Genomic DNA, 16,599 nt, shown 5'->3' with positions numbered 1-16,599 from the left:
AGCATCCCTTAGAAGTGACCCCTAGTTTGAGGCTGTGGTGAGCTGTGATTGCACCACTGCACTCCAGCCTGGGTGACAGAGCGAGACCATCTCAAAAAGAAAAAAAAAGAAGTGACTCCTCCATTAGCAAAAACTGTTGGCCGGGAGCGGTGGCTCAAGCCTGTAATCCCAGCACTTTGGGAGGCCGAGACGGGCAGATCACGAGGTCAGGAGATCGAGACCATCCTGGCTAACACGGTAAAACCCCGTCTCTACTAAAAAAAAAAAATACAAAAAACTAGCCAGGTGAGGTGGCAGGCACCTGTAGTCCCAGCTACTTGGGAGGCAGAGGCAGAAGAATGGCGTAAACCCGGGAAGCGGAGCTTGCAGTGAGCTGAGATCTGGCCACTGCACTCCAGCCTGGGCAACAGAGCGAGACTCTGTCTCAAAAAAAAAAAAAATTGTTACATCCCTGGGCCCTGCCGCTGACAAGGATTGGAAATGGGCATTGGGTGTGGAAGGGCCCCCCTCAAGTCGGAGGAGCCCAGGTGCATACATCAGAAAGTTGCCGACAACTGCCTGCGGTGGCTGAGAACGTTGCTTCATTTCCTTTTCTAGCAGGATGTATGATTGGGCAAGAACTTGCTTAAAACACAACCAGCTAAACAGGGCCTAGGAGGGAGGGCCCAGGCTCCTGGCTCTGAGGTGAATTAACTTCTGGCCGAAAGCCCAGAGTCGGAGTGCTAGGGGTTGGGCGAATCTCTGCCCTGTCTAATGTGGTCCATAGTTCCAGAATTCAGTTCAGGATCAGAGATGCGGTGAACACAGCAAAAACAGTGGCAGGGTCGTGGGTGATGTGGCTCTTGGGGGAAGTTTGGAAGGCACTTCTGGGGTCCCTGAAGCTGGGGTGTTGAGGGGATCTGAGTCCTTGTCCCTTCTACAATAGGGAAAGGCCGCTTTAATGCTGCTTTTTGTAAGTAGAGGGTCTGCAGGGGTCAAAACCACCATCCCACCTTGGAATCCAGAAGGTTCATGGGGGCAGTCTCAGAGACCAGCCTGCAGGACCTGAGAAAGAGGCGCCGCCTTCCCTGGATGAACTCCAAGAACCCACACTGTGCGAGGAAGAAGATGAACCATCTTCCACCAGCTTGGAAATATCAGTCCTGCCCAACCCAGAAGAGACCTGGAAAATGGTTCTAAGCTAGAAGGCACCACGGATGCCCCTCCATCAGACAGAGTGGGACGTGTCGCCCACAGCCACCCTCCTTAACACACCCTGGAAAGCAGCAAGCTCATGCACGTCAATGTCCCCGGGCCCCTGTCTGCCATGCAGAGCTGAGTCCCCATGGTCTGTAGCCTCTCAATGGGGCTGCCTGAGCAACCTGGCAGCCACGGCGACATCGTGAAAGAGCGAGCCATGCAGGAGTCGGGGGGCAGTTGACAGAAGGGAAGGGAGTGCCCTGAGCTTGGAGATAACCATTGTGGCTCATGCCTCAATCACAGTCCCTGCCGAGGCAAGAGAGGGGTGGGTAGGGGGTTGGGGGCCATCTCTAGCAGCTGCAGCTGCTGGGCTGGGGGGCTGGAGCATCCCCCACGGCCGGGCCTTTCCCGTTGCTGCCTGAGCTGGAGCTGGGTTCCAGGGACTCGTTCATCTTCTCGCAGATGACATCCACCAGGCGCTCGAAGACCTGCTTCACATTGATGTTCTCCTTGGCGCTGGCTTCGAAGAACTCGAAACCTGGATGAATGTTAAGGTGTAACACTTGTAAGACCCCCGAGGGGCAGAGTCTCAGCTGTGGCATCACAGAAACCTGGCTTCTAAGCCTAGTTCTGCTCTTTATCCTGCTTTGGGACCTTGGCCGTGTGCCTTTGCTGCTCCAAGCCTCAGTTTGCTCATCTGTAAAATGGGAACAATGATCCCATCAATGATAAAAATCTGTGGCAGGCCAGGCGCAGGGGCTTATGCCTGTAATCCTAGCACTAAGAGAAGCTACGGTGGGAGGATCACTTGAGGCCAGGAGTTCAAGACCAGCCTGGGCAACAGAGCAAGGCCCTGTCTCCACAATAAATTTTTTTAAAAAGTAGACAGGCGGCCAGGTGAGGTGGCTCACGCCTGTAATCCCAGCACTTTGGGAGGCCGAGGCGGGCGGATCATTTGAGGTCAGGAGTTCAAGACCAGCCTGACCAACATGATGAAAACCCGTCGCTATGAAAAATACAAAAAATTAGCTGGACGTGGTAGCACGTGTCTGTAATCCCAGCTACTCGGGAGGCTGAGGCAGGAGAATTGCTCGAATCTGGGAGGCAGAGGTTACAGTGAGCTGAGATCACGCCACTGCGCTCCAGCCTGGGCGACAGAGTGAGACTCTATTTAAAATAAATAAAAAATAGATGGGCATGGTGGTGTTTACCTGCAGTCTCAGCTACTCGGAAGGCTGAGGCAGGAGAAGGGTTTGAGCCCAGGAGGTCAAGGCTGCAGTGAGCCATGATCACTTCACTGCACACCAGCCTGGGTGATGGAGCAAGACCCTGTCTCAAAAACAACAAAACGAAACCCTGCGGCTGCAGCCACGGTCTGGACCATCGTAAGAATCTCTCTGTCACAAGGCAGTGGCTGCAAGAGTGTAGGTGGGAGGGTACATGAAGAGTTCTGCTGCCCAGCAGCCATGGCAGTACCCACAGGTGGCTGTAGCTCGCCTTCCACCCAATCTCTGCTGCACAGAAAGGCATGGTCAGGAGACCCATCAAGTCACATTTTTCACTGCCTTTTTTTTTTTTTTTTTTAAAGAGAAACTGTCTCTTTCTATTGCCCAGGCCAGAGCATAGTGGTGTGAACATGGCTCATTGCAACCTCAACCTCCTGGGCTCAAGCAATCCTCCCCCTTTGGCCCCCTGGGGCTACAGATGCAGCCCACCACTCCCGGCTTATTTAAAAAAATTTTTATTTTGTAGAGGTGGGGGTGTCACTATGTTGTGCAGGCTGGTCTTGAACTGCTGGCCTGGAGCAATCCTCCCGCCTAGGCCTCCCAAAGTGCTGGGTTTATCAGCGTGAGCCACCACGCTGAGCCTCCTGTATCCTTTTAAGGTTGCCTGAGGGTCTGCCTGAGAGGAGCTGTCCCTGAATCTCCAGGCAGCCCCACCTGCCACATCACTAAGGTAAGCCAGGAATTCAGACAAAAGCCTGCCACATTACACGTGGCCAAGGGTTAAGCGGGTCTGTCTTCTCTGTGCGTCATACTGCACTATAAAAATGGAATCATAATGAGTTAGGTGTGTAATTATCTGTGTATTATCTGTCTCCGCTACTAGAAAGCCAGCTCCAGGCAGGCAGGATTTCCGCCCATGGCTGCACCCAGTGCCTGAAATGGAGAGGGTGCTTAGAAACTGTCTGCTGAATGGTTGAATGAATGAGTGGGTAAATGAATGAATAGCAGCGGCAGGACATGAACTTAGATCTCCTACTGTGAGCCTAGAGATATCAAAGCCATCCCACTGTCTTCCTGGGCAGATCTGGTGTTTCCTTATCCACATGTGGCCTTGCCTCATACAATCTGTGTTCTTTATTTTTCTTTTTGTTGAGATGGAGTTTCGCTCTTGTTGCCCAGGCTGGAGTGCAATGGTGTGATCTCGGCTCACCGCAACCTCCGCCTCCCGGGTTCAAGCGATTCTCCTGCTTCAGCCTCCCAGGGAGCTGGGACTACAGGTGTGCACCACCATGCCCGGCTAATTTTTGTATTTTCAGTAGAGACGGGTTTCACCATTTTGGCCAGGCTGGTATTGAACTCCTGACCTCAGATGATCTGCCCGCCTCAGCTTCCCAAAGTGCTGGGATTACGGGCATGAACCACCGCGCCCGGCTTATTTTTCTGATATTAACCAGGCTTGGTGGTATGCGCCTGTAGTCCCAACTACTCAGGAGGCCAAGGCAGGAGAATTACTTGAACCCAGGAGTTCAAGACCAGCCTGGGTATCACAGGGTGACCCTGTCTCTAAAATAAATAAAAAGTTTAAAAAGAAAAAAAAATTTTTTTTTTGATGTTATTCAATAAGAGAAATTTACTGTAGAAACTAGAAACTACAGAAAAGTTTTGAGACAGCCTATAATCTCAGTACTTTGGGATACTGAGGCAGGTGGATCACCTGAGCTCAGAAGTTTGAGACCAGCCTGGGCAACACAGCAAGACCCAGTCTCTAAAGAAAATATAAAAATTAAGGCCGGGGCGGTGGCTCAAGCCTGTAATCCCAGCACTTTGGGAGGCCGAGACGGGCGGATCACGAGGTCAGGAGATCGAGACCATCCTGGCTAACACGGTGAAACCCCGTCTCTACTAAAAAATACAAAAAACTAGCCGGGCAAGGTGGCGGGCACCTGTAGTCCCAGCTACTCGGGAGGCTGAGGCAGGAGAATGGCGTAAACCCGGGAGGCAGAGTTTGCAGTGAGCCGAGATCACGCCACTGCACTCCAGCCTGGGTGACAGAGTGAGACTCTGTCTCAAAAAAAAAAAAAAAATTAAGGCCGGGCATGGTGGTTCACACCTGTAATACCAGCATTTTGGGAGGCCAAGATGAGCAGATCACTTGAGGTCTGGCAATCGAGACTAGGCTGGCCAACGTGATGAAACCCCGTCTCTACTAAAATGCAAAAATTAGCTGGCTATGGTGGTGCACACCTGTGATCCCAGCTACTGAGGAGACTGAAGCAGGAGGATCACTTGAACCTGGGAGGTGGAGGTTGCAGTGAACCGAGATTGCGCCATTGCACTCCAGCCTGGGTGACAGAACAAGATGCTATCTCAAAAAAAAAAAAAAAAAAAGTTGGCCACACGCAGTGGCTCATGCCTATAATCCCAGCATTTTGGGAGGCCGAGGCGGGCAGATCACGAGGTCAGGATATTGAGACCATCCTGGCTAACATGGTGAAATCCCGTCTCCACTAAAAATACAAAAAATTAGCCGGGCGTGGTGGTGGGCATCTATAGTCCCAGCTATTCAGGAGGCTGAGGCAGGAGAATTGCTTGAACCTGGGAGGCGGAGGTTGCAGTGAGCTGAGATTGTGCCATTGCACTCCAGTCTGGGCAACAAGGGCGAAACTCCATCTCAAAAAAAAAGAAAAGAAAAAAAAATTGGGATCAAATCCTGTCTCCTGCTTTGTACTCCAATCTTGTGTGTGTGTATGTGTGTGTGTGTGTGTGTGTGTGAGATACAGGCTCACTCCACCACCCAGGCTGGAGTGCAGTGGCGTGACTTTGGCTCATTGCAACCTCTGCCTCCCAGGTTCAAATGATTCTCATACCTCAGCTTTCCAAGTAGCTGGGATTATAGGCACGTGCCACCACACCCAGTTAATTTTTGTATTTTTGGTAGAGACGGGGTTTTACCATGTTGGCCAGGCTGGTCTCGAACTCCTGACATCAAGTGATCTGCCCACCTCAGCCTCCCAAAGTGCTGGGATTATAGGCATGAGCCACCGAACCTGGCCTGTACTCCACTATTTTAAACATAGTAACAGAAAGTGAGAATCTCCCTTTACCCTGAGACCCCAGATATAATCTGTAAGTAGGTGTGGGAAACACTTCCAAGTATTTCAGCCCATGGTGGACATAACTAATTTTACCACTTCCAGGCTAACTGGGGATCCAGGACCCTGCCCCACAGAACAAAGACCCAGTTTCTCCAACAAAGCAATGGCAAGAATAAAAGGCAAAAGGGATAGTTCAGAGGTCAGCAAACCTCCTCTGTGAAGGGCCAGATGGTAAATTTTTTTTTTGTTTTTTTGAGAGGGAGTCTCGCTCTGTCACCCAGGCTGGAGTATAGTGGCGCGATCTCGGCTCACTGCAAGCTCCGCCTCCTGGGTTCAAGCGATTCTCCTGCCTCAGCCTCCTGAGTAGCTGAGATTACAGGTGTGTACCACCACACCCGGCTAATTTTTTTGTATTTTTAGTAGAGACGGGGTTTCACCATGTTGACCAGGGTGGTCTCGATCTTCTGACCTTGTGATATACCCGCCTCGGCCTCCCAAAGTGCTAGGATTACAGGCGTGAGCCACTGTGCCTGTCAAAAAAGATTTTTTTTTTTAATTAGGCAGGTGTGGTGGAGTACACCTGGAGTCCCAGGTACTTGGGAGGCTGAGATGGGAGGATCGCTTGAGCCCAGGAGATGGAGGCTGCATTGAGCTATGATCATGCCACTGCACTCCAGCCTGAGCACCAGACAGGGACCTTGTCTCAAAAAAATAAAAAATAAATTAAAAAAATAAATGGTTGGGAGGTCGAGGCGGCTGGATCACCCGAGGTCAGGAGTTCCAGACCAGCCTGGCCAGTATGGTGAAACCCCATCTCTACTAAAGATACAAAAATTAGCCAGGCGTGGTGGCGGGCGCCTGTAATTCCAGCTACTCAGGAGGCTGAGGTAGGAGAATCGCTTGAACCGGTGAGGTGGAGGTTGTAGTGAGCCAAAATCGCACCACTGCACTCTAGCCTGGGCGATAAGAGCGAGACTCCATGTAAAAAAATTTTTTTAAGAAAAGGGTATGGCTGTGTCTCAGAAAAACTTCATTTATAGATACAAATTTGAATGTCATATAAATTTCCCATGTCATATTATTTTTTTTTCAACCACTTAAAAATGTAAAAACCAACCAGGTGCCGTGGCTCATGCCTGTCATCCCAACACGTTGGGAGGCTGAGGCAGGCCAATTGCTTGAGCCTGGGAGTTCAAGACCAGCCTGTGCAATATAGTGAGACCTCGTCTCTACAAAAAATAAAAATAAAAAATTAGCCAGTGTGCTGGCTTACAGAAGTAGTCCCAGTTACTTGAAAGGCTGAGGCAGCAGAATTGCTTGAGCTCAGGGGTACGAGGCTACAGGGAGCCTTGAACTTATTTTGTAGAGTTGGGGTCTCACTATGTTGCCCAAGCTGGTTTCCAACTCCTGGGCTCAAGCAATCCTCCCTCCTCAGCCTCCTAAAGTGGTGGGATCACACCACTATACTCCAGCCTGGGTGAAAGAGTGAGGCTCTGTCTCTATTAATTAAAAAACAATAAAAACAAAATGGCTGGAGTTGCATAGCGAAGTGTTTACAGATAAAAGGGTTCAATGTCAAGGGTTTCTCAATTTTCTAGGAAAAAAAGGAAAAGCATTTTGGGGGAATAGATGATTCAAGATTGAATAAATGTTGAGATCTAATTAAGCTGAATAATGTTTTATGAAAGTCTATTTTACATTCCTTTCTACTTGTGAATGTATTCAAACTTTTTTTAGATGGAGTTTCGCTCTTGTTACCCAGGCTGGAGTGCAATGGCATGATCTCAGCTCACGCAACCTCTGCCTCCTGGGTTCAAGTGATTCTCCTCCCTCAGCCTCCCAAGTAGCTGAGATTACAGGCGTGCACCACCACGACTGGTAATTTTGTATTTTTAGTACAGATGAGGTTTCACCATGTTGGTCAGGTTGTTCTCAAACTCCTGACCTCAGGCGATCTGCCTGCCTCAGCCTCCCAAAGTGCTGGGATTACAGGTATTAGCCACCACACCTGGCCAAACATTTCTTATTTCATTTTTTTTTTTTTTTTTTTTTGAGATAAGGTCTTGCTCCGTCGCCCAGGCTGGCATACAGTGGTGCAATCTTGGTTCAATGCAACCTCCATCTCCCAGGCTCAAGCGATCCTCCCACCTCAGCCTCCTGAGTAGCTGAGACTACAGGTGTGCGCCACCATGCCTAGCTAATTTTTGCATTTTTTTGTAGAGATGGGGTTTGCCATGTTTCCCAGACTGGTCTCAAATTCCTGGGCTCGAGTGATGTACCCACCTTGCCCTCCCAATGTGCCAGGAGTATTTGAACATTTTTATCACAAAAAGTTATTATTTTCTTCCTTTTTTCAGACAGGGTCTCACTATATTGCCCAAGCTGGTCTCAAATTCTTGGCCTCAAGCAATCCTCCCAATTCAGTCTCCAGAGTAGCTGGGATTACAAGCACATGCCACCATTCCTGGCAAAAGTTATTTTTTTTAAAAAAAGTGTAGGCCAGGCCTATAGAAACCAACCAGGTGCAGTGGCTCCATCTCAAAAAAAAAAAAAAAAAGGTGTTAAGAACATCTATGAATCAAGCTGACAGATTTCTTGCCACATGTGTCCAAAGAAATATATGTAAAGATGATTGCTGCAGCTGCATTTGTCAGAGGAAAAGGCTAGAAATAATCTCCATGGCTGTCAACAGAGGAAAAGGTTAAGGAAACATGAAATGGAATAGTACACAGCCATGCAAAAGAATGAGCCAGTTCCAGGGCTGATGGAAAAAGATTTCTAGGATATATTATTTAGTAGAAAAATTGAAAGTGCAGAAAAGGGTACAGACAGCAGGGAACATCTGTGTAAAACAAAAAAAGTAGCCAATGTATTGTCAATGCCTGTGGGTGCTCAGGATATTTCTGGAAAGAGATACAAGAAACAGAGAAGCTGGGAGACCAGAACTGGAGGTGGGGAGTGAGTTACTGCCTTAGTCTCTTCCTGTGCCTTCTGAATTTTGCACATAGGGTGCTGGCTTGGATAGGGCTTATGGGAAGGCTGGGGTTAAAAGCTGATTGCAAGCATCAATTACTTTCTTTCTTCTTCTTCTTCTTCTTCTTTTTTTTTTTTTTTTTGAGACAGAGTCTCCCTCCATCGTCCAGCCTGGACTGTAGAGGCGCAGTATTGGCTCACTGCAGCCTCCACCTCCCAGGTTCAAGTGATCCTTCTGCCTCAGCCTCCCAAGTAGCTGGGATTACAGGCATCTGCCACCAAGCCCAGCTAATTTTTGTGTATTTTTAGTAGAGACAGGGTTTCGCCATGTTGGCCAGGCTGGTCTAGAACTCCTGGCCTCAGGTGATCTGCCCGCCTCAACATCCCAAAGTGCTGGGATTTCAGGTGTCAGCCACCACGCCCGGCCACAAATAAAGTTTTATTGGCAAACAGTCACACCTATTCATTTATACATTGTCTGTGGCTGCTGTCATGCAGAGTTGAGTAGTTGCCATAGAGACGGTATGGCCAAAAATATTTACTATCTGGCCCTTTAAGAAAAGGTTTGCTGACCCCTGGACTAAAGGAAGAAATCTTATCTACTATTCTGCTGTTTGGTCTTTCTGCTTAGCCAGAGACCTTGCCATATCAAAACATAAAGAACAGCCGGGCACCGTGGCTCATGCCTGTAATCCCAAAACTTCGGGAGGCCGAGGCAGGTGAATCACCTGTCAGGGGTTCAAGACCAGCCTGGCCAACATGGCGAAACATCATCTCTACTGAAAATACAAAAATGAGTCAGGTGTGGTGCGCGCACCTGTAATCCCAGATACTCAGGAGGCTGAGGCAGGAGAATCACTTGAATGCAGGAGGTAGAGGTTGCAGCGAGCCAAGATCATGCCACTGCACTCCAGCCTGGGTGACACAGTAAGACTCCATCTCAAAGAAAAACAAAAACAAACCATAAAGAGCCGCGGTGGCTCATGCCTATAATCTTAGCACTTTGGGAGGCCAAGGCGGGCGGATCACGAGGTCAGGAGATCGAGACCATCCTGCCTAACACGGTGAAACCCCGTCTCTACTGGGCGCCTGTAATCCCAGCTGCTCAGGAGGCTGAGGCGGGAGAATGGCATGAACCCAGGAGGCGGAGCGTGCAGCGAGCTGAGATCGCGCCACTACACTCCAGCCTGGGCGACAGACAGAGACTCTGTCTCAGGAAAAAAAAAAAAAAAAAAGAACATCCCCTTGGCCGGGTGGGGGGGTGGCTCCTGCCTGCAATCCTAGCACTTTGGGAAGCTGAGGAGGGAGGATCACTTGAAGCCAAGAGTTCGAGGCCAGCCTGGGCAACATAGCGAGACCATGTCTCTACACAAAATTTAAAAAAGGCCGGGCATGGTGGCTCACACTTGTAAATCCCAGCACTCTGAGAGGCTGAGGCAGGCGGATCATGAGGTCAGGAGATCGAGACCATCCTGGCTAACACGGTGAAACCTTGTCTTTACTAAAAATGCAAAAAATTAGCTGGGCATGGTGGCATACGCCTGTAGTCCCAGCTACTTGGGAGGCTGAAGCAGGAGAATTGCTTGAACCTGGGAGGTGGAGGCTGCAGTGAGCTGATAATTGCACCGCTGCACTCCAGTCTGGGTGACAGAGTGAGCCTCAATAAAATAAACCTGGGAGGCGGAGCTTGCGGTGATCTGAGATTGCGCCGCTGCATTCTAGCCTGGGCAACAGAGCGAGACTCCATTTCAAAAAAAAAAAAAGTAAAAAATAATAATATAAATAAATAAATAAATAACATCCCCATCCTTTTCCACGGCTGCATAGTATTCTACCGTGTGAATATACTTTATGTCCACTTGGTTCTCCAACTGTGAGACACTTGGCAGGGATCTGTAGGTTTCACTCCTACTAATACTACTGCTACACTCCACACACCACATCCCACATGGGTGAGGATATCTCTAGGATCAATTTCCAGAAATGGTTTTGCTGGGAGTTCCTGTGCATGGATACCCTGCAATTAAACGGGACATGTGGCATACACATGGGTATTTTCCTGGGCAGATCTTCAAAGGGTCAGTGACTGGGTTGGACCCTGAATCTGAGGATGGGGATGAGGGTTTGGTTCTGGGAGACCCAGGGCCTGTGGCCCAGGCTAGGTACTAACCAAGGTCATCGGCGAGCCTCCGGCCATCCTCGGCAGGCACGACACGTTCGTCCTCCAGGTCACACTTGTTCCCCACCAGGATGACCTGGGCGTTGTCCCAGGAGTACGTCTTGATTTGCGTGGCCCTGCAGAGTTACCAGTCGTGAGCCATGAGCCGGGGGGGTTAGGGATAAGAGGAGAGGGCAAAGATCAGGGGTCTGTGGTCAGCAACCACTCACCAGTCCTGCACGGCGGCAAAGGATTCCTGATTGGCGACGTCATACATGAGCAGGAAGCCCATGGCTCCCCGGTAGTAGGCTGTGGTGATGGTGCGGTAGCGCTCCTGGCCCGCTGTGTCCTGGACAAATGGCAGTGACAGTTGGCTGGGAACTACCTGTGTCCCAGTCCACCCCTGTCTGAGAGGGCCACTGCCCTGTGTTCACAGCACCAGTCTCATGGGGGAGACACAGACCTGCTTGTATAACCTCCGGTCTGATGGAGAATACACAGACCCTGCCCTCACAACCCCAGTCTGACAGGGGAGGCATGGATTCATTATCAAGGGACCTCCCCAGTCTGATGAGGGAGAGACTTGGGCTTGCTTGCCCTTGAGGGGTTCCAAGTCTCAGAATTCAGTGGCCTCTCATAGATTTATGAGCCTCTTTGACCTCGTCTCTAAGAACCAACTTAACAACTGCAAATAAGAACCAACTGGGCCAGATGGTACCATCTTGACAGGACACCTTGGTACTCTCGCTACCATGATGATTGCTACCAGTGGCTAAGTTGGGAGAGGGGGCTGGGTGTGGCTCTGCAGACCAGGCCAGTTCAATGGGGGTCCCAGGGGTCCCCTCTAAGAGATGGTACCCAAAACTCTTTCCCATTGGTCACCAGCACCTGGGATCTTTCTCTTTCTCTTTATTTCTTTCTTTCTTTTCTTTCTTTCCTTCTCTCTCTTTCTTTTCTTTCTTTCCTTCTCTCTCTCTCTTTCTTTCTCTTTCTTTATTTTCTTTCTTTCCTTCTCTCTCTCTCTCTCTTTCTTTCTAGATGGGGTCGTGCCCTGTCATCCATGCTGGAGTGCAGTGGTGCAATCATAGCTCACTGCAGCCTCGAACTCCTGGGCTCAAGCAATCCTCTCGCCTCAGCCTCCTGAATAGCTGAGACTACAGGCTGAAGCTACCAGGCTGGGCTAACGTTTAAAGTTTTGGTAAAGATGAGATCTTGCTATGTTGTCCAGGCTGGTCTGGAACTGCCAGGTTCAAGTGATCCTCCACCTTGGCCTCCCAAAGTGTTGGGATTACAGGCATGAGCCACCACGCTTAGTGTCACAAGTACTTCAAACGTGTCTTAGGTTAGTATCATCTCCACAATCAGACCCCCAGGAATAATACTGTCTCCCACCAGGCGCGGTGGCTCACGCCTCTAATCCCAGCACTCTGGGAGGCCAAGGCGGGTGGATCACGAGGTCAGGAGTTCAAGACCAGCCTGGCCAACAAGGTGAAACCCCGTCTCTATTAAAAGTATAAAAAAGTAGCCGAGTGTGGCGGCGTGCACCTGTAATCCCAGCTATTCAGGAGACTGAGGCAGGAGAATCGCTTGAACCCAGGAGGCAGAGGTTGCAGTGAGCCGAGATCGTGCCATTGCACTCCAGCCTGGGCGACAAAGCAAGACTCCGTCTCCAGGGAGAAAAAAAGATATATATATACTGTCTCCCTCAGAGTCCCCCCAACCAGGGCAGGGCATGTCCCCTCACCCTGAAAAATTCGCCTAGTAGATAATTCCTCCGTACTCTTCACAACTACCCCAAGTGCACATCCCAATTCTGGGCTATTTCCCTTCACTTGAGAACCCTCCCCACAGTCAGAAGAACTGTCCAATGAGGCTGGGTGCGGTGGCTCATGCCTGTAATCCCAGCACTTTGGGAGGCCAAGGCCGGTGGATCACTTGAGGTCAGGAGTTTGAGACCAGCCTGGTCAACACGGTGAAACCCCACCTCTATTAAAAATACGAAAATTAGCCGGGCGTAGTGGTGGGCACCTGTAATCCCAGCTTCTCGGGAGGTTAAGGCAAGAGAATTGCTTGAACCCAGGAGATGGAGGTTGCAGTGAGCAGAGATCGCGTCACTGCCCTCCAGCCTGGGCAACAGAGTGAGACTCTCCATCTCAAAAAAAAAAAAAAAAAAAAGAACCCTCCAATGAACTTTCCTGAAGGGACCCCACCCCCAACCCACCCCCAACCCACAGCTAGCCTCCCAGCCTACCCAGATCTGCAGCTTGATCCTCTTATCATGGCGGTAGACGGTCTTGACCTTGAAGTCAATGCCCACGGTGCTGACGAAGGCGGGCGTGAAGGAGTCATCCGCATATCGGAACAGGAAGGAAGTCTTACCCACGCTGCTGTTGCCTATCAGTAGTAGTTTGAACATATAGTCGAAGTTCTGATCTGCTGCATCCCGTGGGCCTGCCAGGGGGTCTCCAGCTGATGCCATCTTGGCACTAGCCTCCCGGGACAGGGAGACCTGAAATCCTCAGGGAGAGGAGACGGGCGTCCTGCATGGGAATCAAACACCAACAACAGCTCCTGTGGATGCACCAGGCCTGGATTCAAATCTCAGCTCGGCCACTTGGAGGCCAAGTGATGCTGGATGTATTGCTTGCCCCCTCTAGACCTCAATGTCCTCTTCTGCAAAATGGGATGTTTCTCATAGTCCCTTCCTGAACGAGTAGTTAGTTGTGAGCCTAAAATGAGTTTCTTTCTTCTCCTTTTTTAGAGACAAGATCTTGCTCTGTTGCCTGAGGCTGGAGTGCAGTGGCGTGATCATAGCTCACTGCAGTCTTGACCTCCTGGGCTCAAGGGATCCTCCTGCCTCAGCCTCCCAAGTAGCTGGGACTACAGACATGCCACCACATCAGGCTAATTTAGAAAAAAAAAAAAATGTAGAGATGGGGTCTCACTATGTTGCCCATGCTGGTTTCAAACTCCTCTGCTCAAGCAGTCCTCCTGCCTCAGCCTTCCAATGTGCTAGGATTACAGACATGAGCCACCATGCCCGACCTAAAATGTGTTTCTTTATTCATTCAACAAATGCTTACTCTCTGCCAGGCCCTGTTCTCTGTGGAGATCCAGCTATGAATAGGACAAGTAAAAGTCCATCCTTGGGGGGTCACGTTCCTTCCAGTGGGAAGGTATTCACACACATAACGGTCATCAGACAGTGCCTGGTATACAGCTAGGGCACAAAAAAAGTGACTGCTGTTTAATCCTCACACCCTGTGGCGTAACTGAGTCTTTATTGGGGTGGAGGGTGGGGAGACCTTTCCTGTCTGGAAACCCAGAGGCCTAGCAAAGGGTTCAAGTGCAAGGCCAAGGGTAAGGGGCTCTGGCCGCTGCAGAACTAGATTCTGGAGAAGGCGCAGGCGTGGACTTCGCCCCCGCATGTCCACCTGGTGTGGCCCAGGTGTAAGCTGGAGTGGGGAGGGGAGGGGAGGACCTGCCAGCTGGATAAGCTGGAGAGAGCCCCCGACTAAGCATTGGGTGTTGACTTTGGCAGGTGTCAGCCACTGGGGCGCCTGCCCTCCCCTAACTCACGCCAAATACAGCCCCCTTCTCTGAGTTCCAAGGGGAAGGGGTTTTCTACAGGGCCCAGGTTTAAAGTCCAGTTCTACCCCCTAAATGGGTACTGCCATTTTCTATTTGTCAAAGGGGCCGGGCCTGTCTCCTGCCCAAGGCTGACTCACTCCAGCCCCAGTCCACGGAGGCAGGATTGAGAGTCCTTATATCCAAGGAAACCATCCCAGTCACTTAATTAACACAACCCCACCACCACGACCACTGCCGCCCACCCCTGATCTTTCTAGGCAATCTGTTGCACAGCTAGGCTCCTTGAATCTGCCCACACTCCAACATGCTGCTTCATCCCGGCCCATGATGCTCCCTCAACCCTCATAACCTCTCCCAGGCCTCAGTTTCCCCAGCCGTCTATGGCCGCTGCGGGAACCGCACAGAGAGGCTGCAGAAGGCCTGGATGCAGGCAGGGCAGAGGCAGAGAAAGTCCTGGCACAGCTATTTCTCAATCGCCTTTGGGGCTTTTTTCCATTTTAAACGAGGACCCAACCGGCCCCACCCCGTGTTCCAGGAGAACGAGTTTAAGGAGGGGAAGAGAAGAGGCAGGAAACCTTTCCCCACGCAGGGCAGGGCCGCAAGGCTGGGGCCCCCACCTCCCCCAGCCTCAGCTCACCTGAGTGTGTCAGTCGGTCCCGCCTCTTTCTAACCACCTGCCGTCCCTCCCTCAAGCCTGGCCCTGGAGGGCTCGCCTCTGTCCCCCTTCACTATATTCGGGGAGCCCCAGCCAATGCAGGTGGACTCAGGAGCTTCCCCCATCACCATATGGTCCCAACGCCTGTCCCCAGCTGGGCTCTCTGCCCCGCCCGCGCCCCATCAGCGCTTCCCAAGTGCCCAGCTGGGTGGGGGCGAGGGCAGAGGCGTTCCCCGCAGCCCCGCCTTTGTTCCCCAGGCCCCTACCCTCCTCCCAAACCCCTGTACCCCACAGACCTGCTCGAATGCGGAGGGGCGGGGCAGGCTGCGCTCCTTCCCAGGGGTGACCTCGCGTAAGGGGCGCCGCCCGTAGGGATTCCGCCTTTGAACTCGCTGCGGCCTGGCCCTGGCCGCGACCCCGGCCCCGCAGCCGCCGAAGCCAGCAGCCTGCAGCCACCCGGATCCCGCGCGGGCTCCGCCCAGGAGGCGGAGGAGGGGCCGTTCCCGGAGCGGGGGATGGGGGAGGACGGAGCCGGGCTGAGTCTTGGGCGGGACTTACAGAAAGCGGGTGGGAGGGGCTGAAAGCTGCACCAAGCATCTAGAACCTGTCCTAGCCAAGCAACAGCTCATTTTCCCAACTGCGTGTAAAGAGCTCCTACTATACGCATGGCTGTTAAAAGCACGGAATCTGGGGCCTGGTTCGAGTCCCAGCTCCACCACGTTCTAGTCTTGTGGCTTTGGACGCGTTACTTAACCTCTTTGAGCCTCAGTTTCCCCATCTGTCAAGTAGCTCATAGCAAGAGTACCCAACCTCACAGAGTTGTGGGAGGATTCTGATCTGAGTTAGTGTTTGTCAAGTGCAATGCCGGCCTTAAAGTAGACTAGGCCAGGCGCGGTGGCCTGTAATAACAGCAGTTTGGGAGCCCGAGGCAGGAGAATCACTTGAGGCCAGGAGTTTGAGACCAGCCTGAGCATCGTAAGGAGACCTCATCTCTACTAAAAATAACAAAAATTAGCCAGGTGTGGTGGCATGCGTCTGGAACCCCAGCTACTCGGGAGGCTGAGGCGGGAGGATTGCTGGAGAGATGGAGGCTGCAGTGAGCCTTGATTGCACCACAGCACTCCAGCCTGGGCAACAGAGCAAGACCCTGTTTCAAATAAATAAAAATAAATGAGGGCTGGGTGCGGTGGCTTATACCTGTAATCCCAGCACTTTGGGAGGCCGAGGCAGGCGGATCACTTGAGGTCAGAAGTTTGAGATCAGCCTGGCCAACATGGTGAAACCTCATCTCTACTAAAAAAAAAAAAAAAAAAAAATACAAATATTAGGGGCTGGGCACGGTGGCTCACACCTGTAATCCCAGCACTTTGGGAGGCTGAGGTGGTCAGATCACCTGAGGTCAGGAGTTCGAGACTAGCCTGGCCAACATGGAGAAACCCTGTCTCTACTAAAAAATACAAAATTAGCTGGGCATGGTGGCGCATGCCTGTAATTCTAGTTACTTGGGGGGCTGAGGCAGGAGAATCGCTTGAACCCGGAAGGCGGAGGTTGCGGTGAGCCGAGATCGTGCCACTGCACTCTAGCCTAGACAACAGAGCAAGACTCTGTCTCAAAAAATAATAATAATTAAAAAATAAATGAGGTTGGGCACGGTGTCTGATGCCTGTAATCCTGGGAGGCTGAGGCAGGAGGATTGCTTTATCTCAGGAGTTCAAGGCCAGC

The 16,599-nt window shown here is 51.2% G+C and overlaps 1 protein-coding gene across 3 annotated transcripts; it reads right to left on the bottom strand.

The window, feature by feature from the left end:
- Window positions 1-559: 559 nt before the first annotated feature.
- Window positions 560-15,389, bottom strand: RAB3D (RAB3D, member RAS oncogene family). Of its 3 annotated transcripts, none has more exons than XM_033195975.1 (5): window positions 15,174-15,389; window positions 12,883-13,171; window positions 10,862-10,980; window positions 10,644-10,768; window positions 560-1,717 (listed from the first exon to the last, which is right to left on the bottom strand). In XM_033195975.1, the coding sequence occupies exons 2-5, from the start codon at window positions 13,108-13,110 to the stop codon at window positions 1,530-1,532; spliced, it is 660 nt and encodes a 219-aa protein (XP_033051866.1). In that variant the 5' UTR covers window positions 13,111-13,171; window positions 15,174-15,389; the 3' UTR covers window positions 560-1,529. The 3 variants fall into 3 exon arrangements, with proteins under 3 accessions (XP_033051866.1, XP_033051867.1, XP_033051868.1); XM_033195976.1 differs by having other exon boundaries at window positions 12,883-13,202; window positions 15,174-15,369; XM_033195977.1 differs by having other exon boundaries at window positions 15,178-15,369.
- Between the last annotated feature and the right edge of the window lie 1,210 nt (window positions 15,390-16,599).

This window comes from Trachypithecus francoisi, unplaced genomic scaffold (genome assembly GCF_009764315.1).
Source record: "Trachypithecus francoisi isolate TF-2019V2 unplaced genomic scaffold, Tfra_2.0 Lachesis_group5, whole genome shotgun sequence".
Taxonomy (NCBI): domain Eukaryota; kingdom Metazoa; phylum Chordata; class Mammalia; order Primates; family Cercopithecidae; genus Trachypithecus; species Trachypithecus francoisi.
The sequence above is the reverse complement of the archived record's forward strand: the minus strand, read 5'-3'. Positions and strand labels throughout refer to the sequence as shown.

Excerpts from the sequence above, each read along its gene's own strand:
- RAB3D (XM_033195975.1), bottom strand. The coding sequence starts at position 13,110 with ATGGCATCAGCTGGAGACCCCCTGGCAGGCCCACGGGATGCAGCAGAT. Across the intron at positions 10,981-12,882 it reads GGATCAAGCTGCAGATCTGG|GACACAGCGGGCCAGGAGCG; the intron begins GTAGGCTGGGAG and ends CCATTTGTCCAG. Across the intron at positions 10,769-10,861 it reads TTTGCCGCCGTGCAGGACTG|GGCCACGCAAATCAAGACGT; the intron begins GTGAGTGGTTGC and ends GTAACTCTGCAG.